Source organism: Salmo salar, chromosome 27, assembly GCF_965601325.2.
Source record: "Salmo salar chromosome 27, fSalSal1, whole genome shotgun sequence".
In the NCBI taxonomy this organism is placed as follows: domain Eukaryota; kingdom Metazoa; phylum Chordata; class Actinopteri; order Salmoniformes; family Salmonidae; genus Salmo; species Salmo salar.
In genome coordinates, this window is record NC_138317.1 from 26,257,501 (window position 1) to 26,285,083 (window position 27,583).

Sequence of the window (27,583 nt, forward strand, 5' to 3'; positions counted from 1 at the left end):
AGTCTTGGATTTGTTGCTGTGTTGAATATTATACTCTCTCTTTCTCTTTCATCTCTTTTTCTTTCTCTCTTGTCTTTCTTTTTCTCTCTCATTTCTCTCTCTCTCCATGTCTCTCTCCCTTTCTCTCTCTCAGAGAAATAACAGGAATGTTTACCTGGAGGGGTCGCTATCAACGGCCTTAGCTGGAAAACAAACAGATATTTGAAGGTAGAGGGGGGTGAGGGAGGGGGGCGATGGGGGTGGGGGGCGAGAGAGGAAGAATGGGAGAGGGAGAAGGAAGAAGGAGAGCGAGAGGGAGAGAGTTAGGAATAGCGTAAGATTAGTTGTGTAGTAGTTGTGTGGTATTATACAGTTCTAGTAAAGTAGTAGTAGTACAGTAGTACAGTAGTAGTGCGGTAGCAGTATAGTAGTAGTATAGTAGTAGTACAGTAGTAGTATAGTAGTAGTGCAGTAGTAGTATAGTAGTAGTGTAGTCGTGCAGTAGCAGTATAGTAGTAGTATAGTAGTAGTGTAGTAGTGCAGTAGCAATATAGTAGTAGTATAGTAGTAGTACAGTAGTAGTAGTATAGTAGTAGTGCAGTAGTAGTATAGTAGTAGTGCAGTAGTAGTAGTAGAGTAGTGTAGTAGTAGTACAGTAGTAGTGCTGTAGCAGTATAGGCATAGTATAGTAGTAGAATAGTAGTAGTGCAGTGGTAGTATAGTAGTAGTATAGTAGTAGCATAGTAGTAGTATAGTAGTAGTACAGTAGTAGTGTAGTCGTGCAGTAGCAGTATAGTAGTAGTATAGTAGTAGTGTAGTAGTGCAGTAGCAATATAGTAGTAGTAAAGTAGTAGAATAATAGTAGTACAGTAGCAGTGCAGTAGTAGTGCAGTAGCGGTATAGTAGTAGTATAGTAGTAGTATATTAGCAGTATAGTATTAATACAGTAGTAGTGTAGTAGTGCAGCAGCAGTATTGTAGTAGAATAGTAATAGTATAGTAGTACAGTAGTAGTATAGTAGTAGTGCAGCAGCAGTATAGTAGTAGTATAGTAGTAGTAGTATAGTAGCAGTATAGTATTAATGCAGTAGTATTGCAGCAGTAGTATAGTAGTAGTATAGTATTAGTATAGTCGTGGTATTGTAGTATAGTAGTAGTGTAGTGGTGGTATCGTAGTAGTACAGTAGTAGTGTAGTAGTGGTATAGTATTAGTACAGTAGTAGTGCAGTAGTAGTATAGTATTAGTACAGTCATAGTATATAGTATGAGTATAGTAGTAGTATAGTATTAGTGCAGTAGTAGTATAGTATTAGTATAGTAGAAGTACCTTTCTGTATGGCCTCCTGCAGCAGGTCATGTTTAGCCTGTAGTTTGGAGATCAGGGAGCTTCCAATCAGATACTCCTTAACTTTCTGACAAACGACAGAAACAGAGATACACACTTTAACCTTTGCAGCTTTAGCTTGTTTACACAGCTTTAGCTCAGTTGGCTAACACAGTCTTGTGTTTTTCAGATGTCCCGGGTTTCAAACCTAGTTGGTCACAGAAGCACTATAAGGAGACACAATCCATAATACTATCATTAGACTCCCCTCACACCTTCCCCTGACCAATGGGATGTCCTCACCGTAAAGTAGAACGTCTCGGTTTCCTGCTGATTGGCTCTCCGCTTGGCAAGGGCTAGTTTGGAGGCAGAGGCGGTTCCCATGGGGTCGTGTGATAGGCTGATGGGCAGGTCAGGGGGGGGGTTACTGTCACTGTCACACATACTGTCCAATAGCGCGGAGAGGGTGGCTTTGAGTGTCTTACTGACCTGGAAAGTAGATACATACAATAGATAGAAAATGGATCAATCGATTGATCGATGGATCGATAAATCAATGGGTAGATTAAGAATAGAGCGAAGACCTCACCTCCTCTGTTTCCAAGGTTTCGGTGGAGAGGCGGGACTGGAGCTGTTGGAACCTGGTCTCTAACTCATACCTCACCTGGCTCTCCGCACTCACCTCGCCCACCTGGAAAACATTAGGGATGTGTATAGTATAACAGGTGTACTGGTGTGTGAACCAACAGCTCTTCCTGTGGGAGCTAAACATATCATGTTCAGTGTGTCACAGAATATACAGGACACATATTGGCCTCGTCACCAGCCACCTTTGCACTCCATAGTTCTGATAAAATGTGTCACGATCATCATCCACTAATGAACATGAATGTGTGTGTGTACCTGGTCTCCCTCATGGGGATGGTAACTGAAGCGGAAGGGCAGACAGAATGCTGTGTCGTGGTTCTGTAGGAGAGCGTCTCTGTCTCCTCCCTGATCCAGTGATGTCACTTCCTGTTCCAGCTGCTTTAGCCCGGCCTCCTCAGCCTTCAGGACACGCCCCCTGCTGGCCAGGTATGACCTCATCACTCGCTCCAAGGACAGATGGAACCCCAGGTCAGTACACTGAGAGGGAGAGAGAGAGAGAGAGAGAGAGAGAGAGAGAGGAGAGAGAGAGAGAGAGAGAGAGAGAGATTAATACTTAGTATGTCAGTTAAACATTTTATAATATAAGATTGCGTAACAGACACACACAAAGGCACCAGCGTGCACGAAAAAACGCACACACATACGTACACACACACATACGTACACACACACACATACACACATACGTACACACACAGACACACAAACACAGACACACACACACACACATACGTACACACACACACACACACACACACACACACACATACGTACACACACAGACACACACACACATATGTACACACACAGACACACACATACGTACACACACAGACACACCCACACACACACACACACACACATACACACACACACATAACACACACACACACACACACACAGACACACAGTGACTCACGTCTATGAGTGTGCTGAGATCCTGTAGATAGTACTTGTTCATAGTTGCGTTGGCAGCTGCCAGATTCAGCAGATAGTCATTGCGAGCCTTAGTGCACTTCAGCTGGGTCTCCTGCACTCTGCCATGTCTCTGTGGAGAGCACACACACAATTTGGTTAAAAGAATAGCTAATGACAACGAAGGTCCCTTGATTCATACTGCCTTTGGTACAGGCTCAGGTCAGGGGTTAGAGGTTAGGGTTTAGGGTCAAGGGGTTTGACACTAGCTGTAGTTGGTTTGATTTGGCACTACAGAAGTAGCTCACGTTATTGTTCCGTTGTGTGTGGTTTTCATGTGGCACAGGATGTCTGACTCAAAACTCTACAAAACTGTCTGTATCCTGTGCCACATGGAAACCACACACATCTCAACGACAACCTTGGCCACCCTCCAGGCCGACTTCATTGCAGACGTTGCATTGCATTAACAAATGGTTATGTGCCACATCATGGACTGTGCAGTCGGGCATCAGATTGTTATATCATACGATGTGGTTAGCTGTTATAGTAAAGACCTATTCAGACATTGTGAGATCTGGCAGTGTAGTCAGACTCAACCCTTACCTTTTCCATCATTTTCTCCATCTTCTTCACAGAGCTCCGTCTCTGGCCTCCTGATTGGGTTATCCCCAGTTCAGCTGACTTGCCCGTCTGTCTCTCCTCCAATCGTGTGGCTTCCTTTAGTTTCCCCTCCGCTGTCAGACTGTCTGTATGGTACTGGTGGTATGTCCTCAGAGCCTACACATAGACACACACACTAGTAATACGATCTTCATCTTCTTACTATTGTCCACATCGTAAGTGACTGAGGTATGTTCGTACCGTCTGCAGTTCAGTGGTGACTTTCAGTAGCTCATCTTGCATCTGAACTCCCACCTCCTTACTCTGATCAGAGACATATCAGTAATCAGACAGTGTAACACACTATCACCTTTTCACTTTAAGATTTTGGAGTTGTGTAGATCAGTGAAAAATACATAGAATTTTATGTACAGACAGTCTTGACTGGAAGCCAATGGAAGTGGGTGGATCATTTGTTCAGGTACTGTAAATATGAATGTGTGTGTGTGTTTACCCGTTTTGCCAGGCGGTGTGTGTCCTCTGAGCAGTGTGTGAGTCGCTGTGTGAGTGTGTGTGAGCAGGAGTCACTCAGCGCTGCGTGTTCTCTGCTCTCTGCACGTGTCTGAGTCAACAGAACTGACCAACACTGAGACACCGACTGACCGCTCTGCTCCTTCCTACAGGGAGGGAGGGGGAGGAGGGGGGAGAGGAGAGAAAGACAGAGGGGGAGAGATAGATAGGGAGAGACAGAGGGGGAGAGACAGGGCGAGGACAGAGAGGGCAAGACTTAAACCAATTTACGTAATATTATCGGAGTTCCCTATACTAACATTGCACCAATAATAATGTCTGCCAGTCAGTATAAACAGATCAAGCAATAAAAGCAATTTACACACACACACACACACACACACACACACACACACACACACACACACACACACACACACACACACACACACACACACACACACACACACACACACACACACACACCTCTTGGTCTTTAGAGTGAACCTCTCTGTAAGTTTGTCGAGGGCACGGGCGTACTCCGCCTCAATGTCACCACGACGACGGAAGAACTCGGACAGGTCAGACAGCTGTTGACCTTTGACTTCCACCTGACCATCCAGAACCTTCATCTGGTCACACAGCTGGGCCCGCAGGTCTACACACACACATACAGACACACACACACACGCGCGCACACACACACACACACACACACACACACACACACACACACATAGACACACGTATGAAGTTCACAACAGAGGCGATCACGAACAGATCTGATCAAAAAACATCATTATTAATGCGCCGTCATTGTAAATAAGAATTTGTTCTTAACGGACTTGCCTTAAATAAAGGTTACATAAAAAAATGTAAATGTACGTTGCACTCGAAAACACTCGGAATCTAACGTCTGCCTCGAACCACTCAGACCACAGCTAAGTGCATTGTTAGATGCTTTTTTGCCATCCCGAGTCATTATATACACAGAAGAGCTCAGCTAAACATAGAATCACATGGTTTATCCATCGCTCTGACCTCTGATAACTTCAGAACAGAGGTGACTACAAATGCAAAGGTACCAATGTCTATTCAATTGATACAAACAAGCTTCATATAAAAATAAGCTTCAAATGAAAACTGAGATGACTGCATTAAAATATAAACAGTAGGCTATAGGCCTATTTCAATCATATTGAAATACAGTGCCTTGCAAAAGTATTCATCCCCCTTGGCGTTTTTCCTATTTTGTTGCATTACAACCAGTAATTTAAATTGATTTTTATTTGGATTTCATGTAATGGACATACACAAAATAGTCCAAATTGGTGAAATGAAAAAAATAACTTGTCTCAATAACTTGTCAAAAATAATGACAAACGGAAAAGTGGTGCGTGCATATGTATTCACCCCCTTTGCTATGAAGCCCCTAAATAAGATCTGGTGCAACCAATTACCTTCAGGAGTCACATAATTAGTTAAATAAAGTCTACCTGTATGCAATCTAAGTGTCACATGATCTGTCACATGATCTCAGTATTTTTACACCTGTTCTGAAAGGTCCCAGAGTCTGCAACACCACTAAGCAAGGGGCACCACCAAGCAAGCGGCACCATGAAGACCAAGGATCTCTCCAAACGGGTCAGGGACAAAGTTGTGGAGAAGTACAGATCAGGGTTGGGTTATAAAAAAATATCAGAAACTTTGAACATCCCACAGAGCACCATTAAATCTATTATTAAAAAATGTAAAGGATATGGCATCACAACAAACCTACCAAGAGAGGGCCGCCCACCAAATCTCACAGACCAGGCAAGGAGGACATTAATCAGAGAGGCAACAAAGAGACCAAAGATAACCCTGAAGGAGCTGCAAAGCTCCACTGAGGAGTATCTGGAGTATCTGTCCATAGGACCACTTTAAGCCGTACACTCCACAGAGCTGGGCTTTACGGAAGATTGGCCAGAAAAAAGCCATTGCTTAAAGAAAAAAATAAGCAAAAACGTTTGGTGTTCGCCAAAAGGCATGTGGGAGTCTCCCTAAACATATGGAAGAAGGTAGTCTGGTCAGATGAGACTGACATTTAGCATTTTCCTTGATGGCCAAAAAGCTATGTCTGGCGCAAACCCAACACCTCTCATTTCCCCGAGAACACCATCCCCACAGTGAAGCATGGTGGTGGCAGCATCATGCTGTGGGGATGTTTTTCATCGGCAGGGACTGGGAAACTGGTCAGAATTGAAGGAATGATGGATGGCGCTAAATACAGGGAAATTCTTGAGGGAAAACTGTTTCAGTCTTCCAGAGATTTGAGACTGGGATGGAGGTTTACCTTCCAGCAGGACAATGACCCTAAGCATACTGCTAAAGCAACACTCGAGTGGTTTAAGGGGAAACATTTAAATGTCTTGGAATGGCCTAGACAAAGCCCAGACCTCAATCCAATTGAGAATCTGTGGTATGACTTAAAGATTGCTGTACACCAGCGGAACCCATCCAACTTGAAGGAGCTGGAGCAGTTTTGCCTTGAAGAATGGCTAGATGTGCCAAGAGACTTGCAGCTGTATTCGCTGCAAAAGGTGGCTCTACAAAGGATTGACTTTGGTGGGGTGAATTGTTATGCACGCTCCAGTTTTCCGTTTTTTGGTCTTATTTCTTGTTTGTTTCACAATAAAAAAAATATTTTTCATCTTCAAAGTGGTAGTCTAAATCAAATTATTCAAAACCCCCAAAAAATCAATTTTAATTACAGGTTTTAAGGCAACAAAATAAGAAAAATGCCAAGGGGGTTGAATACTTTTGCAAGCCACGTACGTTTCATGTTCAATCAATAAAGTTATATTTTTCTAATTGTTGGTTAGGCTTAATCTGTAATTTGTCTCAATATATTCCATGAAGTGTAGCTTCCATAAAATTGGAACTGATATGACGCTCCAGCAAACTGGATGTCTTCCAACTAGCTTGGAAAGACAGTTCCGTGCAATATCGAAGAGCCCTCACTGCTGATCGATCAGCCTACCTAATTGAGGAGATCAAAAACAATCTCAAACTTTTTGATACTGTCTCAAAGCTAACTAAAAAGTAGCATTCCCCAAGAGAGGATAGCTTTCACTTCAGCAGTGATGAATTCATTAACTTCTTAGCCTGTTGGGGGTAGGGGGCAGTATTGACACGGCCGGATAAAAAACGTACCCGATTTAATCTGGTTACTACTCCTGCCCAGTAACTAGAATATGCATATAATTATTGGCTTTGGATAGAAAACACCCTAAAGTTTCTAAAACTGTTTGAATTGTGTCTGTGAGTATAACAGAACTCATATGGCAGGCAAAAACCTGAGAAGATTCCTTACAGGAAGTGCCCTCTCTGACAAGATCTTGTTCTTCTTGTCTCTGTTTATTGAAGACTGAGGATCTTTGCTGTAACGTGACACTTCCTACGGCTCCCATAGGCTCTCAGAGCCCGGGAAAATGCTGAATGATATCGAGGCAGCCCCAGGCTGAAACACATTATCGCTTTTGGCAAGTGGCCGATCAGAGGACAATGGGCTTAGGCGTGTGCACGAGTCGACCCCATGCTTTATTTTCTTTCGTCTTTTTACCTAAACGCAGATTCCCGGTCGGAATATTATCGCTTTTTTACGAGAAAAATGGCATAAAAATTGATTTTAAACAGCGGTTGACATGCTTCGAAGTACGGTAATGGAATATTTCGAATTTTTTTTGTCACGAAATGCGTCGTGCGCATGACCCTTATTTACACTTCGGATAGTGTCTTGAACGCACAAACAAAACGCCGCTATTTGGATATAACAATGGATTATTTGGGACCAAACCAACATTTGTTATTGAAGTAGAAGTCCTGGGAGTGCATTCTGACGAAGAACACCAAAGGTAATAACATTTTTCTTATAGTAAATCTGACTTTGGTGAGGGCTAAACTTGGTGGGTGTCAAAATAGCTAGCTCTGTGATGCCGGGCTATCTACTTAGAATATTGCAAAATGTGCTTTCACCAAAAAGCTATTTTAAAATCGGACATATCGAGTGCATAGAGGAGTTCTGTATCTATAATTCTTAAAATAATTGTTATGCTTTTTGTGAACGTTTATCGTGAGTAATTTAGTACATTTTTAGTAAATTCACCAGAAGTTTGCGGGGGGTATGCTAGTTCTGAACGTCACATGCTAATGTAAAAAGCTGGTTTTTGATATAAATATGAACTTGATTTAACAAAACATGCATGTATTGTATAACATAATGTCCTAGGTGTGTCATCTGATGAAGATCATCAAAGGTTAGTGCTGCATTTAGCGGTCTTATGGGTTTTTGTGACATTATATGCTAGCTTGAAAAATGGGTGTCTGATTATTTCTGGCTGGGTACTCTGCTGACATAATCTAATGTTTTGCTTTCGTTGTAAAGCCTTTTTGAAATCGGACAGTGTGGTTAGATTAACGAGAGTCTTGTCTTTAAAATGGTGTAAAATAGTAATATGTTTGAGAAATTGAAGTAATAGCATTTCTAAGGTATTTGAATAACGCGCCACAGGATTCCACTGGCTGTTACGTAGGTGGGACGATTTCGTCCCGCCGACCCTAGAGAGGTTAGACGAAAAGATCATGATCATTAGAAAGCAAATTACGGACTCCTCTTTGAATCTGCGTATTTCTCCAAAACTCAGTTGTCCTGAGTCTGCACAGGAGTGCCAGGACCTAAATTCAATGGAGACACTCAAGTTTTTTAATCCTGTATATCTTGACACATTCACAAAAATATTCATGGCCTCTAAAACTTCCCACTGCCTACTGGAACCCATTCCAACTAAACAACTAAAAGAGCTACTTCCTGTGCTTGGCCCTCCTATGTTGAACATAATAAATGGCTCCCTATCCTCCGGATGTGTACCAAACTCATTAAAAGAGCCAGTAATAAAGCCTCTCCTGAAAAAGCCAAACCTTGACCTGGAAAATATGAAAAATTATCAGCCTATATCGAATCTCCCATTCCTTTCAAAAATGTTAGAAAAAGCTGTTGTGCAGCAACTCACTGCCTTCCTGAAGACAAATAATGCATACAAAACACTTCAGTCTAGTTTTAGACCACATCATAGTACTGAGATTGCACTCGTGAAGGTGGTAAATTACCTTTTAACGGTGTCAGACCAAGGCTCTGCATCTGTCCTCATGCTCCTAGACCTTAGTGCCGCCTTTAACACCATCGATCACCACATTCTTTTGGAGAGATTGGGAACCCTAATTGGTCTACACGGACAAGTTCTTGGCTGGTTTAGATCTTATCTGTCAGAAAGATATCAGTTTGTCTCTGTGGATGGTTTGTCCTCTGACAAATCAATTGTTCACTACATATTCTATCTCTTGGTCATTCGGAAACACAATGTCAACTTTCACTGCTATGCGGATGACACACAGCTGTACATTTCGATGAAACATGGGGAAGCCCCAAAATTGCCTGCCCTGGAAGCCTGTGTTTCAGACATAAGGAAGGCGGCAAATGTTTTACTTTTAAATTTGGACCAAGCAGAGATGCTAGTTCTGACTCCCAAGAAACAAAGAGATCTGCTGTTGGATCTGAAAATGTATCTTAATGGTTGTACAGTCGTCTCAAATAAAACTGTGAAGGACCTCGGTGTTACTCTGGACCCTGATCTCTCTTTTGACGAACGTATCAAGAATATTTTTTCCATCTTCGTAACATTGCAAAACCCTTCAACTTTTTGTACAAAAATGATGCAGAAAAGCTAATCCATGCTCTACTCTACTCTCTGGCTACCCGGATAAAGCACTAAATAAACTTCAGTTAGTGCTAAATACGGCTGCTAGAATCCTGACTAGAACCCCAAATGATCATATTCCTGTTAAGGCTAGAGCTGAGTTCAAGGTTTTACTGCTAAACTACGAAGTATTACATGGACATTCTCCTACCTACAGTGAGGGAAAAAAGTATTTGATCCCCTGCGGATTGTGTATGTTTGCCCACTGACAAAGAAATGATCAGTCTATAATTTTAATGGTAGGTTTATTTGAACAGTGAGAGACAGAATAACAAAAAAATCCAGAAAAACGCATGTCAAAAATGTTATAAATTGATTGGCATTTTAATGAGGGAAATAAGTATTTGACCCCTCTGCAAAACATGACTTAGTACTTGGTGGCAAAACCCTTGTTGGCAATCACAGAGGTCAGACGTTTCTTGTAGTTGGCCACCAGGTTTGCACACATCTCAGGAGGGATTTTGTCCCACTCCCCTTTGCAGATCTTCTCCAAGTCATTACGGTTTCCAGGCTGACGTTTGGCAACTCGAACCTTCAGCTCCCTCCACAGATTTTCTATTGGATTAAGGTCTGGAGACTGGCTAGGCCACTCCAGGACCTTAATGTGCTTCTTCTTGAGCCAGTCCTTTGTTGCCTTGGCCGTGTGTTTTGGGTCATTGTCATGGTGGAATACCCATCCACGACCCATTTTCAATGCCCTGGCTGAGGGAAGGAGGTTCTCACCCAAGATTTGACGGTACATGGCCTCGTCCATCGTCCCTTTGATGCGGTGAAGTTGTCCTGTCCCCTTAGCAGAAAAACACCCCCAAAGCATAATGTTTCAACCTCCATGTTTGACGGTGGGGACGGTGTTCTTGGGGTCATAGGCAACATTCCTCCTCCTCCAAACACGGCGAGTTGAGTTGATGCCAAAGAGCTCCATTTTAGTCTCATCAGACCACAACACTTTCACCCAGTTGTCCTCTGAATCATTCAGATGTTCATTGGCAAACTTTAGACGGGCAGGTATATCTGCTTTCTTGAGCAGGGGGACCTTGCGGGCGTTGCAGGATTTCAGTCCTTCACGGCGTAGTGTTACCAATTGTTTTCTTGGTGACTATGGTCCCAGCTGCCTTGAGATCATTGACAAGATCCTCCCGTGTAGTTCTGGACTGATTCCTCACCGTCCTCATGATCATTGCAACTCCACTAGGTGAGATCTTGCATGGAGCCCCAGGCCGAGGGAGATTGACAGATCTTTTGTGTTTCTTCCATTTGCGAATAATCACACCAACTGTTGTCACCTTCACACCAAGCTGCTTGGCGATGGTCTTGTAGCCCATTCCAGCCTTGTGTATGTCTACAATCTTGTCCCTGACATCCTTGGAGAGCTCTTTGGTCTTGGCCATGGTGGAGAGTTTGGAATCTGATTGATTGATTGCTTCTGTGGACAGGTGTCTTTTATACAGGTAACAAGCTGAGATTAGGAGCACTCCCTTTAAGAGTGTGCTCCTAATCTCAGCTCGTTAGCTGTATAAAAGACACCTGGGAGCCAAAAATCTTTCTGATTGAGAGAGGGTCAAATACTTATTTCCCTCATTAAAATGCAAATCAATTTATAACATTTTTGACATGCGTTTTTCTGGATTTTTTTGTTGTTATTCTGTCTCTCACTGTTCAAATAAACCTACCATTAAAATTATAGACTGATCATTTCTTTGTCAGTGAGCAAACGTACAAAATCAGCAGGGGATCAAATACTTTTTTCCCTCACTGTATCTCTCATATTTGGTCCTGACGTACATACCTACACATACGCAACGTTCACAAGACGCAGGCCTCCTTATTATTCCTAGGCAGGGCTTTCTCCTATAGAGCTCCATTTTTATGGAATGGTCTGCCGATCCATGTGAGAGACACAGACTCGGTCTCAAACTTTGTCTTTATTGAATACTCATCTCTTCAGTAGGTCCTATGATTGAGTGTAGTCTGGCCCAGGGGTGCGAAGGTGAACGGCAAGGCACTGGAGTGACGAACCGCCCTTGCTGTCTCTGCCTGGCCGGATCCCCTCTGTCCACTGGGATTCTCTGCCTCTGACCCCATTACGGGGGTTGAGTAACTGGCTTACTAGTGCTCTTCCATGCTGTCCCTAGGAAGGGTGCGTCATGTTGTGCCAGGCTTTTTTTTACTATACATGACTTGAGTGGGTTCAGTCACTGACATGATTTTCCTGTCCAATTTTGCGCCCACTCGAGCTTGTGCAGTGGAGGAGATCTTTGTGGGCTATACTCAGCCTTGTCTCAGGGTAGTAAGCTGGTGGTCTGTTGATATCCCTCTAGTGGGGCTGTGCTTTGGAAAGTAGGTGGGGTTATATCCTGCCTGGTTGGCCCTGTCCGGGGGTATAGATCAGACAGGGCCACAGTGTCCCCCGACACCCCCTGTCTCAGCCTCCAACATCTATGCTGCAATAGTCTATGTGTCGGCGGGCTAGGGTCAATCTGTCCAATCCAGTGAAATTCTCCTGTCTTATCTGGTGTTCTGTGTGAACTTAAGTATGCTCCCTCTAATTGTCCCATCTCTCTCTCTCTCTCTCTCTCTCTCAGAGGACCTAAGGCCTAGGACCATGCCTTAGGACTACCTGGCCTAATGACTCCTGGTTGTCCCCAGTCCGCCTGGTTGTGCTGCTGATCCAGTTTCTGCTGTTTTGCTTGTGGCTATGGAAGCCTGACCTGTTCACCAGATGTGCTACCTTGTCCAGGACCTGCTGTTTTCAACCCTCTCTCTCTTGTTCTCCATCTCTCTCTCTCTCTCTATCTCTCTCTCTGTACCTCACCTGCTCTCTTGACCTCTGAATGCTCGGCCATTGCGTACACCTGGCACTCATCGTTATGATTCACACCTGGACCTCATTACCGCCCCTTCATATGTCCCTTCCTTTTGTTCATTCCTCAGTTGGTATTGCACCTGTGTTCATGTTACTGCACTTCTGTTACGCTGTCGTGGTTCATGTTTGTTGATTTCATTAAACGTTTTACCTGCTTCTTGACTCACGGCATCATCATTACAGAATACCAACTCAAACAATGGAAGCAGCTTTAAATGTATCTTTGATCATCCCTGGAGGGCAGAGAGGGAGATGAGCGTCTACTTCAATTACGGCAGGGGGATCAGACGGCTGTGGAGTACGCGCTCACCTTCCTGACAGTAGCAGCATCCAGTGGATGGAATGAACCGGCGCTCATTCTCACCCTGACTATGGAGTCCAATCATCAGGAGAATATCCCATTCAGCACCAGTTCACAAGATCATCCTCGGCCTCCCTTGGCTTCAATGCCATAACCCCATTTCATGGTTGAGGATGTGAATCTCAGACTGGTCACCTGAATGCCGGAGTACCTGCTTCCCTGTACCCTGTGGTTCCACGTCGGTTGAGTCCTTTGGTTGCCTTCAGCCCAACATCCTGGAGGTATACCAGGATCTGAGGGAGGTATTCTCCAAGACCCGGGCCACCTGTCTTCCTCCTCATCGCCCCTGGGACTGTGCCATCGATCTGCTTGCTGACCCTCTGTCTGTGGCTGAGACCCAGGCCATGGAGGATTACATTCAGGAGGCGCTCCAACAGGGGTTCATCTCCACGTCCACTTCTCCTGCATCGGCTGGTTTCTTCTTCGTGGCCAAGAAGAATGGAGTATTACGCCCTTGCATTGATTACAGAGGACTTAATGAAGTTACCAAGAAGTATCGGTACCCCCTCCCATTGGTGCCAACTAGCAGCTCCGTGGGGCCTAGTTCTTAACCAAACCGGACCTGCGGAGTGCCTACAATCTCATCCGCATCCAGGAAGGGGATGAGTGGAAGACGGCATTCAACACAATGTCTGGTCACTACGAGTACTTGGTGATGCCCTTTGGCTTAGCCAAGGCTCTGTCAGTGTTCCAGGCATTCGTCAATGAGGTGTTCAGGGACATGCTCGGACGCCAAGTGATTGTATACATTGAGGACATCTTGATCTGCTCAGTTAATCTGGAGGATCACATCACACACGTTCGAGCAGTCTTGGAACACCTCCTGGCCCATCACTTGTTCGTCAAGGTTGAGAAGTGTCAATTCCATCAGAGGGTGGTCTCCTTCTTGGGTTACCAAATCAGCTCGTAGGGAGTGAAGATGGATGACAAGAAGGTAGATGCAGTCAGGTCAGGGCCAGTCCCAACCACCATTAAAGGGTTACAATGTTTTTTGGGGTTTGCCAACTTCTACCGTCGTTTCATCAGGAATTTCAGCTCTGTTGCCGCTCATCTCACCTCTCTCGAGGCTCCCGTAGGTTGGTGTGGGGTCCAGCAGCCAACGAGGCCTTCCGTCTTCTCAAGGGATGTTTCACCTCCGCCCCAGTGCTGAAACATCCAGATCCCACGATATCCTTTGTGGTGGAGGTGGATGGTTTCGAGGTAGGTGCGGGGGCAGTTTTGTCTCAACGACAGGGGAACCCACAGAAGCTGTACCCATGTGTGTTTTATTCTAAGAAACTGTCCCTTGCAGAGAGGAACTACGACGTTGGCGATCGGGAGCTACTGGCGGTGAAGTTGGCATTAGAGGAGTGGAGACACTGGTTGGAGGGCGCCAAGGAACCATTCGTCATCCTCACTGACCACAGGAACCTGGAGTACATACGGACAGCGAGGAGGCTGAATCCGCACCAAGCAAAGTGGGCCCTTTTCTTCAGAAGGTTTAACTTCACGCTAACCTATAGCCCAGGCTCAAAGAACACCAAGGCTGATGCCTTGTCCCGCCTCTATGATTCGGGAGAGGGCCCTGTCCTGAGTGAGCCTATAATCCCATCCTCCCGAGTCATAGCTCCCGTGGTCTGGAACATAGATGTGGAGATCCGCCAGGCTCTGGAGAGGGAGCCCGCACCCCTGAACTGTCCTCTTGAGCGCACCTACGCTCCCACAGGGATAAGGGATTGGCTGCTGACCTGGGCACACACAGCTGTCGTTGCTGGACATCCAGGTATTTCTCGCACCATCCACTCCATCGCTGAGAAGTACTGGTGGCCCACCTTTGCTCAGGATGTCAGTCGTTATGTAAACTCCTGTTCCGTATGTGCCCAAACCAAGTCTCCCCTGAATGCTCCAGCAGGGAAGCTCCTACCGCTTCCCGTGCCTCAGCGACCCTGGTCTCATCTATCCATTGACTTTGTAACCGATCTCTCCTCCTCTGGATAGATTTTCGAAGTCATGTCATTTAATTCCTCTTCCTGGTCTCCCCACTGCTCTCCAGGTCATGGAGGCAATCTTTCAGCAGATCTTCTCGCATTTGTATTTATTGTGGATCCCCCATTAGCTGCTGCCAAAGCAGCAACTTCTCTTCCTGGGGTCCAGTGAAATTAAGACAGTTTATACAATTTTAAAACATTACAATACATTTCACAACACACTGTGTGCCCTCAGGCCCCTACTCCACCACTACCACATATCTACAGTACTCTGTGTGTGTGCCAATGTTTGTGTTGCTTGTGTTGCATACCCAGAGTGCCAATGTGTGTGCCAATGCTTGTGTTGCATACCCAGAGACCTCTTGTCTCTGGGTATGCATGGGTGTCCAAGCTGTGTGCCAGTAGTTTAGACAGACAGCTCGGTGCATTCAACATGTCAATACCTCTCATAAATAAAAGTAGTGATGAAGTCAATCTCTCCTCCACTTTCAGCCCGGAGAGATTGACATGCATATTATCATTAGCTTTCTGTGTACATGCAAGGGCCAGCCATGCTGCCCTGTTCTGAGCCAATTGCAATTGTCCTTTTTTGTGGCACCTGACCACACAACTGAACAGTATTCAAGGTGCGACAAAACTAGGGCCTGTAGGAACTGCCTTGTTGATAGTGTTGTTAAGAAGCATCGCTTTATTATAGACAGACTTCTCCCCATCTCAGCTACTACGGCATCCATATGTTTTGACCATGACAGTTTACAATCTAGTGTTACTCCAAGTAGTTTAGTCATCTTAACTTGCTCAATTTCCACATTATTTAGTTGATGTTTCGGGTTTAGTGAGTGTGTTCCAAATACAATGCTTTTAGTTTTAGCCCTAAATATTTCTAACTTATTCCTTGCCACCCACTCTGAAACTAACTGCAGCTCTTTGTTGAGTGTTGCAGTCATTTCAGTCACTGTAGTAGCTGACGTGTATAGTGTTGAGTCATCCCCATACATAGAATCTCTGGCTTTACTCAGTCATTGGCATGTCATTAGTAAAAATTGAAAAAAGCAAGGGGCCTAAACAGCTACTCTGGGGAATTCCTGATTCTAACTGGATTATATTTGATAGGCTTCCATTAAAGAACACCCTCTGTGTTCTGTTAGACAAGTAACTCTTTATCCACATTATAGCAGGGGGTGTAAAGCCATAACACAAGTTTTTCCAGCAGCAGACTATGATCAATAATGTCAAAAGCTGCACTGAAGTCTAATAAGACAGCCCCCACAATCATTTTATCATCAATTTCTCTCAGTCAATCATCAGTCATTTGCGTAAGTGCTGTGCTTGTTGAGTGTCCTTTCCTATAAGCATGCTGAAAATCTGTCAATTTGTTTACTGTGAAATAGCATTGTATCTGGTCAAACACAATTTTTTTCCAGAAGTTTACTAAGGGTTGGTAACAGGCTGATTAGTCGGCTATTTGAGCCAGTAAAGGGGACTTTACTATTCTTAGGTAGCGGAATGCCTTTTGCTTCCCTCCAGGCCTGAGGACACACGCTCTCTAGTAGGCTTAAATTGAAGATGTGGCAAATAAGAGTGGCAATATCGTCTGCTATTATTCTCAGTAAATTGTCAGATGTTGATAGACAACAATTTTTTCACCTCTTCCACACTGACTTTACGGAGTTCAAAAGTACAATTCAGTCCAACTGGCAGGTGGAGAGGATGAACCAGGAGCGTTATGGCCTTCCGGAGGACATCGTCTCCGACCGTGGCCCCCAATTCACATCACGAGTATGGAGGGCCTTCATGGAGAAGCTCGGGTCATGGTCAGCCTCCTGGTCGGCGTCGTTCTGCAGCAAGAGCCGCACATCAGGGTGTGGGGGGGGGGGGGGGTACTGTCACATCTGCTCCTCCCTCCGACGTCACTGGAATACTAACCACCGGTCCTGGGAATCATCATTACGTGCCTCTGGCACTCACCGTTATGATTCACACCTGGACCTCATTACCTCCCCTTTATAGGTCCCTTCCTTTTGTTCGTTGCTCAGTTGGTCTTGCACCTGTGTTCATGTTACCGCGCTTCTGTTACGCTGTCTTGTTTCATGTTTGTTGTTTTCATTAAACGTTTTACCTGCACCTGCTTCTTGACTCACGGCGTCATCATTACACTTTGACATCTGCTGATTTAAAAAGGGTTTCATAAATACATTTGATAGCCTAACATGTGCCAAATCTGATTTAGTGTATTTTCATTGGGTAAGCATTACAATAAGCTGCCTCTATATTTGCAGCCGTAGGTGGTAATATCTATCTAGGAGTTGTGAAATAATTCTAATGTTATGGAAAGATTTGAATAGAGAAAGCTGATCCAAGCGCAGCGCTCCTTTTCTTTCCATCCTTTAGTTCTCTGTGTGGTGTTTTGGGAAACGCATGTTACATCTTCTGCTGTTGTAGGAAAGATGGATTGTTAAAACACTTGTTAAAACACCCATCACTATTGGGAAACCGGCCCTGGTACCTTTATACACATGGTTTGGGAATGCCCTTAGGTGTCTATATTCTGGGATGAAGTAGCATCAAACTTGTCCACTGTGTTAAATATTCCTGCATCTCCTTTTATTTTACTTTTTAAATGTTTTTCTGTACTTCATTTATCTTTGTCAGATGCACATTCTTCTATTCTGACCAATTGGAATCTATGCTTCAAGATTGTTTTGATCACGCGGACATGGAAATGTTCCGGGTTGCCTCTGAGAATAGTATCAATGTACACTGAGTAAACAAAACATTAAGAACACCTGCTCTTTCCATGACATAGACTGACCAGGTGAATCCAGGTGAAAGCTATGATCCCTTATTGATGTCACTTGTTAAATCCACTTCATTCAGTGTAGATGAAGAGACGGGTTAAAGAAGGAGTTTAAAGCCTTGAGACAATTGAGACATGGATTGTGTACGTGTGCCATTGAGGGTGAATGGGCAAGACATGGTATGGTAGCAGGTGCTAGGTGTCAAGAACTGCAAGGCTGCTGGGTTTTTCACACAACAGTTTCCTGTGTGTATCAAGAATGGTCCACCACCCAAAGGACATCAAGCCAACTTGACACAACTGTGGGAAGCATTGGAGTCAACATGGGCCAGCATCCCTTTGTAACGCTTTTGACACCTTGTAGAGTCCATGCCCCGACGAATTGAGGGCAAAAGGGAAGGGGGGGTGCAACTCAATATTAGGAAGATGTTCCTAATGTTTTGTATACTCAGTGTATACACTGACTGTGACTGGGTCAATCAGGAAGTGCATAGAACACCACATTTAACCATAGCAAGGTGACTGGGAGAAATGGACTTGCACAAGCAGACCAGCTACGACCTCTGTAAGTCAATCAAAGAGGCAAAACGACAGTACAGGGACAAAGTGGAGTTGCAATTCAACGGTTCAGACATGAGACGTATGTGGCAGGGACTCCAGACAAACACGGATTATAAAGGGAAAGCCAGCCACATCGCGGACACCAACGCCTCGATCCTGGAGGAGCTAAACACCTTCTTCGCCCGCTTCGAGGAAAACAACATCGAGCCACCGACACGAGCCTCAGGCGCTCATGAGGACTGTATGCTCTCTTTCTCCATGATCGACGTGAGTAAGTCATTTAAGCGTATTAACCCTCGCAAGGCTGCCGGCTCAGATGGCATCCCAAGCTGCGTACTCAGAGCATGTGCAGATGTCTGGAGTGTTTACGGACATATTCAATCACTCCATATTCCAGTCAATTGTCTCCACATGCTTCAAGATGTCCACTATTGTTCCTGTACCCAAGAAGGCGGAGGTATCTGAACTAAATGACTATCGCCCTGTAGCACTCTCTTCTGTAATCTTGAAGTGCTTTGAGAGGCTAGTTAGTGACCGTATCAACTCCACCTTACTTGACACCCTAGACCAACTGCAATTCACTTATCGCCCCAACAGATCCACGGATGACGCAATCGCCATTGCACTGCACACTTCCCTATCCCACCTGGACAAGAGAAATGCCTATAAGAATGCTGTTAATCGACTACAGCTCAGCCTTCAACACCATAGTGCCCTCCAAGCTCATCACTAAGCTCCGCTCCCTGGGTCTGTACCCCTCCCTGTGCAACTGGGCCTTGGGCTGACCCCAAGTGGTGAAGGTAGGCAACAACACCTCCACCATGCTGATCCTCAACAAGGGTGACCCACAGGGGTGCATGCTCAGCCCCCTCCTGTACTCCCTGTTCAGCCATGACTGCGTGGCCACGCACGTCTCCAACTCAATCATCAAGTTTGCTGATGACACAACAGTGGTAGGCCTGATTACCAAAAACGATGAGATAGCCTACAGGGAGGAAGTGAGAGCGCTGCAGGAGAAGTGCCAAGAAAATAACTTCTCCCTCAACATGAACAAAACAAAGGAGCTGATCGTGGACTACAGGAGACAGCAGAAAGAGCACGCCCCCATCCATATTGACGGGCCGCAGTGGAGAGGGTAAAAAGATTCAAGTTCCTTGGCATGCAGCAGGCTGAAGAAATTTGTCTTGGTCCCTAAGACCCTCACGAACATCTATAGATGCACCATTGAGAGAATTATGTCAGCTGTATGAACGCTTGGTACCGCAATTGCACTGCCCGCAACTGTAGAGCTCTCCAGAGTGTGCGGTCAACCCAACGTGTCACCGGGGGCACACTGCCTGCCCTCCAGGACATCTACAACACCCAGTGTCACAGGAAGGCCAAGAAGATCATCAAGGACCTCAACCACCCGAGCCATAGCTTGTTCACGCCGCTACCATCTAGAAGGCGGAGACAGTACAGGTGCATCAAAGCTGGGACAGAGAGACTGAGAAACAGCTTCTATCTCCAAGCCATCAGACTGTTAAATAGTCACCACTAGCCAGCCTCCACCCAGTACCCTGTCCTGAACCTTAGTCACTGTTCTAGCTGGCTACCACCCAGTACCTTGCCCTGAACCTTAGTCACTGTTACTAGCCACCTACCACCCGGTACCCTGCCCTGAACCTAAGTCACTGTTCTAGCTGACCTCCACCCAGTACCCTGTCCTGAACCTTAGTCACTGTTCTAGCTGACCTCCACCCAGTACCCTGTCCTGAACCTTAGTCACTGTTCTAGCTGACCTCCACCCAGTACCCTGCCCTGAACTTTAGTCACTGTTCTAGCTGACCTCCACCCAGTACCCTGTCCTGAACCTTAGTCACTGTTCTAGCTGACCTCCACCCGGTACCCTGCCCTGAACCTTAGTCACTGTTCTAGCTGACCTCCACCCAGTACCCTGAACCTTAGTCACTGTTCTAGCTGACCTCCACCCAGTACCCTGCCCTGAACCTTAGTCACTGTTCTAGCTGGCCTCCACCCAGTACCCTGCCCTGAACCTTAGTGACTGTTCTAGCTGACCTCCACCCAGTACCCTGCCCTGAACCTTAGTCACTGTTCTAGCTGGCTACCACCCAGTACCTTGCCCTGAACCTTAGTCACTGTTCTAGCTGCCTACCACCCAGTACCCTGCCCTGAACCTTAGTCACTGTTCTAGTTGACCTCCACCCAGTACCCTGCCCTGAACCTTAGTCACTGTTCTAGCTGGCCTCCACCCAGTACCCTGCCCTGAACCATAGTCACTGTTCTAGCTGACCTCCACCCAGTACCCTGCCCTGAACCTTAGTCACTGTTCTAGCTGACCTCCACCCAGTACCCTGCCCTGAACCTTAGTCACTGTTCTAGCTGGCCTCCACCCAGTACCCTGCCCTGAACCTTAGTCACTGTTCTAGCTGACCTCCACCCAGTACCCTGCCCTGAACCTTAGTCACTGTTCTAGCTGACCTCCACCCAGTACCCTGCCCTGAACCTTAGTCACTGTTCTAGCTGACCTCCACCCAGTACCCTGTCCTGAACCTTAGTCACTGTTCTAGTTGACCTCCACCCAGTACCCTGCCCTGAACCTTAGTCACTGTTCTAGTTGACCTCCACCCAGTACCCTGAACCTTAGTCACTGTTCTAGCTGGCCTCCACCCAGTACCCTGCGCTGAACCTTAGTCACTGTTCTAGCTGACCTCCTCCCAGTACCCTGTCCTGAACCTTAGTCACTGTTCTAGCTGACCTCCACCCAGTACCCTGTCCTGAACCTTAGTCACTGTTCTAGTTGACCTCCACCCAGTACCCTGCCCTGAACCTTAGTCACTGTTCTAGCTGACCTCCACCCAGTACCCTGCCCTGAACCTTAGTCACTGTTCTAGTTGACCTCCACCCAGTACCCTGCCCTGAACCTTAGTCACTGTTCTAGCCGGCTTCCATCTGGTACTCTACCCTGCTGCACCTAAGAGACTGCTGCCCTATGTACATAGAGTCATTGAACACTGGTCACTTTAATAATGTTTACATATTGTTTCACCCACTTTATATGTATATACTGTATTCTAGTCATGGCTCAGCATATATTACTTATTTTTTTGTATTTTTCTGGATTATGTGTGTAATTATTTTTTATTGCTAGGTATTACGGCACTGTTCACTGAACCTGTGAAAACATCTGCTAATCTGTGTTCATGACGAATAAACTTTGATTTGATTTCTTGCTGGCCTAACGGCTGCCAAGAAAATGATTGTAGTACGATGGAAGCCTCAACACTCACTCTTTATCCATCAATGTATACTCACTTTTTTAGTGTAGAAAACATTAGGAAGATAAAGGAGAGGTGACAGATTAAAGAAGGATTTTTAAGCCTTGCGACAATCGAGACATGCATTGTGTATGTGTTCCATTTAGGGTGAATGTGCAAGACAAAAGATTTAAGTGCCTTTGAACGGGGTATGGTAGTAGGTGTCAGGCACACTGGTTTGATTGTGTCAAGAACTGCAACTTTCTTGGGTCTTTCTATAAAGAATGGTCCACTACCTAAAGGACACCCAGCCAACGGCAGGCCAAGGATAAAAAATTGGTAATTGATGAAAAAGGACAAAGGAGGCAGACACGAATTGTGCAGAGCAACAGACAGGCTACATTTAGTCAACTGACAGTCCATTACAACATTGTTTCCCAAAGACCCGTAAAAGAATGCACAACTTGTTGTATCTTGAGACGAATGGGGTATGGCAGCCGACGACCTTACAGAGTTCCACTTATTTCAGCAGAAAACAAGAAACTGCAGAAACTGCAGTTGCCTGGTCTGATGAATCCTGGTTCCTGCTGTTTCACACTGATGGTGAGGACCACGATATGGAGAAAACCACATGAGTACATGCATCCATCATGCCATGTGTCAACATTGCAGGCTGGTGATGGTGGTGTGATGGTGTGGGGTGTGTTTTCATGGCACACATTGGGCCCCTTGATAAAAGTGGATCAGCGTTTGAATGCCACAGGATAGTTGAACATCATTGCCGATCAGATTCATCCCTTCATCGCAGCAGTGTATCCATCTGCAAATAGATTTTTTCAGCAGGATAAAGCCCCATACCACAAGGCTAGGATTGTCCAGGAAAGGTTCCACAAACATGACAGTGAATTCAGCTTAGTGCAGTGGCCTGCCCAGTCACCAGATCTCAATCCAATTGAGCATCTGAGGGATGAGATGGAACAAGCTATTTTCGGAGTAGAGATCCACTACCAGCCAACTCGACACATCTGTGGGAAGCATTGGAGTCAACATGGGCCAGCATCACTGTGGAATGCTTTTGACACCTTGTAGAGTCCATGCCCCAACAAATTGAGGCTGTTCTGAGGGCAAAAGGGGGTGCAATGCAATATTAGGAAGGGGTTCCTAATATTTTGTACAGTCGGTGTCTTGGTGCGTTCATGGAGCTAAAGAAGATACTTTGAATGTGCTGCTTTGAGTTTTTCTTTTTTCTTTTTCTGGTCAATGTGTGTTGATTTAATTTGATCCCTAAAGTCCTCGGGTGGGCTGGGATGGGGATGGGGGAGTGGAGTTGGAACCTAATTGTGTATGTATGTATTCATGTTTGCTGACAGTTATTACTAAATAAAAAACATTTGATCACAAAAGAAGTTCACACAGTACATGCATGAACACACACACGAACACACATGTACACATGTATGAACTCACATGAACATACACACGACAACACAAGTTAGACAGTACATGCAGTATACTGTATGTATGAATACACACACACACAGAAAAGTATGTGTTCTCACCTTTGATCTGGGAGTCATACTCGTATAGACTCCCTCTCTGCATCCTCAGCTTTCCATGTGATGTCATCATGTCTGCCTAGCCCCTGACCTCTAACCCTGTCAATAGATCCTCCAGGTCTCCAATATGAATGTGTCTAAGCAGATGAACATGAGAGAGGAGAGAGAGAGAGAGAGAGAGAGAGAGAGAGAGACAGAGAGAGAGAGAGAGAGAGAGAGATGGAGAGAGACAGAGAGAGAGATGAATAGAGTGGAAGAAGAGAAAGAGCGATACAGAGAGAAAGAAAGAAAAAGAGAGAGAAAGTCAGAGAGAGGAAGCGAGAGAGAGATAAGGAGACTTTATTTTATTTGATTAGGATCTCCTTTAGTCCTCATTTGGACTAATCGTCCAAGAGTCCTTAACGTGATATGGATAGGGGGCAGTATTTTCACGGCCGGATGAAAAAACGTACCCGATTTAAACTGGTTACTACTCTTGGCCAGAAACATTCAAATACAATTTATAATACAATCACATTTTCACATATAACACACTGTTGCAAACAACAGACATAACACACTGCCATATTGACCAGATAAATACTCTGGCAGTCTGAAAAGGTAGATTGGTTCCTTCATCTACCATAGTCCTGCGCATCCGCATCGGGAGACGATGAGTAATCTGAATAATGAAGGTTATGAAGTGCTGTAGGGTTAGGGTTCACACACAAACACAAACACACGCACACACACACCCTGCCACATCCTGTGCTGCTAACAGACAGCTTCACCTTGCCTTTTAGAACCTCTTCCATGGCTAGCTGGAACATCAGTGGATAGGCTATAGATACTGTATATGATATGAAGAGTCTCAGATACGTCTGCTCCAATAGAAATCCCTGATCACGCTATTAAGTAGTGTGACACACACACATATTATGAAGCAGTGTCATGGCGGTGTTGGCTAGCTGAGCTCATGCGCAGAAACATTTGATCATGTCAAATTGCCCAACTGTGCATGTGCACACACAATATATGAAACGAATGAACACACACACACACACACACACACACACACACACACACACACACACACACACACACACACACACACACACACATCGGCACGATTTATATCCACATACACACCATTAAGATATATAGACAAACACACACACACACACACACACACAAGGACACACTCTGAAAATTCTGCACTAACATTACATCATTAATAATCTAACCGTCATATTCCATCCATCATACATCAGCAAACGCAGGGTCAATGCAGTCACACACACACACACACACACACACACACACACACACACACACACACACACACACACACACACACACACACACAAACGCATGCATACAAACAGCATAATACATTAATTGTTCATACATACACACACACAAACTCATACACACGCCTCTGTCACAGCTATAAATAACGCAACCCATGACAGCCGTACCTCACTGTGCAGTCCTGTGTTCTCTCGCTTCTTCTTCCTATCCTCTCTTCTCTTCCGCCTCTCTTCTCCTCCTCCCTCTCTCCTCTATCGCAGAGACCAGTGTGCGGATCAGACAGATTTGTCTCAGCTCAGTTCTCTCCTTTTCCTCCTCCCTCCTCCGTTTTCAAGCACATCCTCAAAACAGCCCTCCCTCAATCTCTTTTTTCTCCCTCCCTCTATCAAACACAGCTCTCTTATATGTCCCTCTTTTTCTCCCTCTCTTTTACACACACAGCCCTCTTCTCTGTCCCCGTCTCATTTTCATCCTCTCTGTCACATACATACTTAGCCCTCCTCCCTGTCTCCCTATCTCTCCCTCTCTCTCTCAAACACACAGCCCCCCCCTTTCACACACACACACAGAGAACTCTCTCTCTCAGTGAATGTCATAACCTAAGCCACACCCCCATCCTCTCCTCTTTCCTCCTCGAGGCCTACTAGAAATACCAGATAGTGTCTTCCCCTCTCAGCCACTCTCTCTCTCTCTCCATCTTCCTTTCCCTCACACCCTCCCTCCCTGTCTATATCGCCCTCCCTCTCCCTCCCCCTCCATCTCTCCCTCCCATTCTCTCGAACTCTCCCTCCATCTCCCTTTCTCATTCTCAGCCATTAAATGTTTTTCTGACGACCTTGTATTGTTTAGCTTAATACAATCACCACCGAACAGCCCCCTGTCTCTCAACACACACGCATGCACGCGCACACACACACATTCACTCACATACATTTAAACACACAGATACACAGAATGTTGCTCACTGTCTACTCTGCATCCTTCATCTCTGCTCAGTCACAGCGGATGTGGTGAGGAGAGAGAACGCTTGTTATAACACATATTTGATACAGAGTCATTTTCAACATAAGTAGCCAACAATGGTTAATTGGCTGATTCAGATTCTCTATTGGCCCATTGCAGGGCAATTTGGTTTCAGCATAATAAAAACAGCAGGCATTTATATTCAGAGAAAAAATATACATAGGTTGCTATACCCCCAAAAAACGTTATACTTATAGAGAAAATAAACATGACATTTTCAATTATAAGGTTCATTAGTGCAAAGAACAGGGGCAGCAGTATCAAAAAACAGGTCACGACATAGGCGAACACTGTATAGATGTGATATGCTTTTGATTAAATTCCAGAACAATAGCATTTTTTGGCGTATTGGCACCACCGGGTGTATATGGAGGGAAACGCTAGCTATAGTGGTATCTGAGGAAACTACAAATCACTATTGCAATGTGGAGAATGTAGTTATGTGATGTCGATGACAAACCCTCAATAAAACCACAACCGAATCCCCGAGACAGTTTTTGGCAGAGGAGGCTGGTGGGGGGTGTTATTGGAGGAGGGGCTCATTATAATGACTGGAAGAGAATGAATGGAACAGAGTCAAACGTGGTTTCCTTATGTTTGATACCATTCAATTTATTAAATTCCAGCCATTACAATGAGTTCGTCCTCCTATAGCTTCTCCCACCAGCCTCCTCTGGTTTGTGATATGTAGTCTTGGGGATTTTACTATAGCCAGGGTAAGTTAAAGAGATTCTCTGGTACTTTTGTATACTTTTTAGCCAGTTGTTCTGAAAGCAACGCTCACAAGCCAAAAATGGTCCCTGAAAATTGCTTACTACGACACGTCATCTCTCTCTCTCTCTCTCTCTCTCTCTCTCTCTCTCTCTTTGTGCATGATGTGCCTCTTGCCAGCTGTCACTCATATGGCGAGGGGCTGAAGCTCATTGGCTGAACTCGAATTGCTAGGGTGCTGGCCCATGTGGGGGAAAATGTAGAGAAAATGGCGCAGCACAGCTTCCAGAAAAACAGTCGCTTTCAAACTAGGGATATTGTGGCTAATTGAGGTAAAACAGTAATTCTGCTCATAGATTATGCATGTATGAACTACACATTGACTGATCCAGCTCAAAGCGGGAGGTTTAAAAAGACTTACTAGTCGCCAAAGTTCCGGAGCATGTCTTTAAGTTAAGTTGTTAAGTAAGTTAAATTGTTAAATAAGAGTTGAGTTGTATTTAGAGTGGTTCAGTGTGAGAGGGAGGTGATGATGATGGGTGTCACCAATGGCAGTGTGACTTTTGTGGCGCTGGTTCACCTCCTGTCTCCTCCTGGGTCTAAAGGGGAAAGGGAACTGTTTTGTGTACATATGCTACATATTAATCTTGTTTGACGATTGGTGGTAGGGTAGTGACAGCTGAGTAACCTGTGTGTGTGTGTGTGTGTGTGTGTGTGTGTGTGTGTGTGTGTGTGTGTGTGTGTGTTCGCACGCGCGCATAGCAGATATTGGTCTCTGACCATGTCATTTAGCTCATTTAAGGCATGTCCCTTTGGCCAATGACATGCTACAACCCTACGCTGCCTGATCAGACAGCTGACACCATGACATCCTGCCCCTGCACACACACACACACACACACACACACACACACGCCTAACAACCTCACCCCCCCCCCCCCCCACGCCGACATACACACACAAAACTGCAACCTCAAGTCAAACCCCTTCACACACTATTCAGACTAGCTCCCCCTTCCTGCCCTGAGGATATCCTGGGTTGCTCAGCCGTTTTGATTGACAGCTGTCACCCCCCATAAACACCTCACAGCAACCGGATTGGCACAACTGGGAGAAGGGGGAAGGGACTGAAGGTTTCACTCTTGTGAATGAATATAGTCAAATACAGTAAAACAACATAAAGCAGTCAAATACAATAAAGAAAATGTATACAGTCAAGTACATGAAAAAAAAATGTATTCAGTCAAATACAGTAAAGAAAATGTATACAGTCAAGTACATGAAAAAAAAATGTATTCAGTCAAATACAGTAAAGAAAAGAAACAGTAACAAAAGAAACTAAAGGAAGCCATAGATTTCACACACCATCCGCTTGCATAACTCAATTCTCACACACGCAAATCTAAAAACAATGGTCGCAATAA

General features: G+C 45.1%; 1 protein-coding gene across 2 annotated transcripts in view; it reads right to left on the reverse strand.

Annotated features, from left to right (window-relative positions):
• LOC100380863 (SLIT-ROBO Rho GTPase-activating protein 3) overlaps positions 1-25,032 on the reverse strand; it is a 31,012-nt gene extending 5,980 nt beyond the window's left edge. Inside the window, exons 1-12 of one of the 2 annotated variants that reach the window (XM_082970143.1) lie at positions 24,593-25,032; positions 23,139-23,272; positions 4,465-4,636; positions 3,983-4,145; positions 3,730-3,792; positions 3,472-3,645; positions 2,870-2,998; positions 2,206-2,427; positions 1,892-1,993; positions 1,606-1,791; positions 1,306-1,390; positions 155-182 (exon numbers count right to left, since the gene is read on the reverse strand). In XM_082970143.1, the coding sequence (XP_082826269.1) occupies positions 155-182; positions 1,306-1,390; positions 1,606-1,791; positions 1,892-1,993; positions 2,206-2,427; positions 2,870-2,998; positions 3,472-3,645; positions 3,730-3,792; positions 3,983-4,145; positions 4,465-4,636; positions 23,139-23,208 (1,394 nt within the window). In that variant the 5' untranslated portion in view covers positions 23,209-23,272; positions 24,593-25,032. The remainder of the gene's footprint in view (positions 1-154; positions 183-1,305; positions 1,391-1,605; positions 1,792-1,891; positions 1,994-2,205; positions 2,428-2,869; positions 2,999-3,471; positions 3,646-3,729; positions 3,793-3,982; positions 4,146-4,464; positions 4,637-23,138; positions 23,273-24,592) is intronic. The other variant, XM_082970142.1, reaches the window with a different exon arrangement.
• Between the last annotated feature and the right edge of the window lie 2,551 nt (positions 25,033-27,583).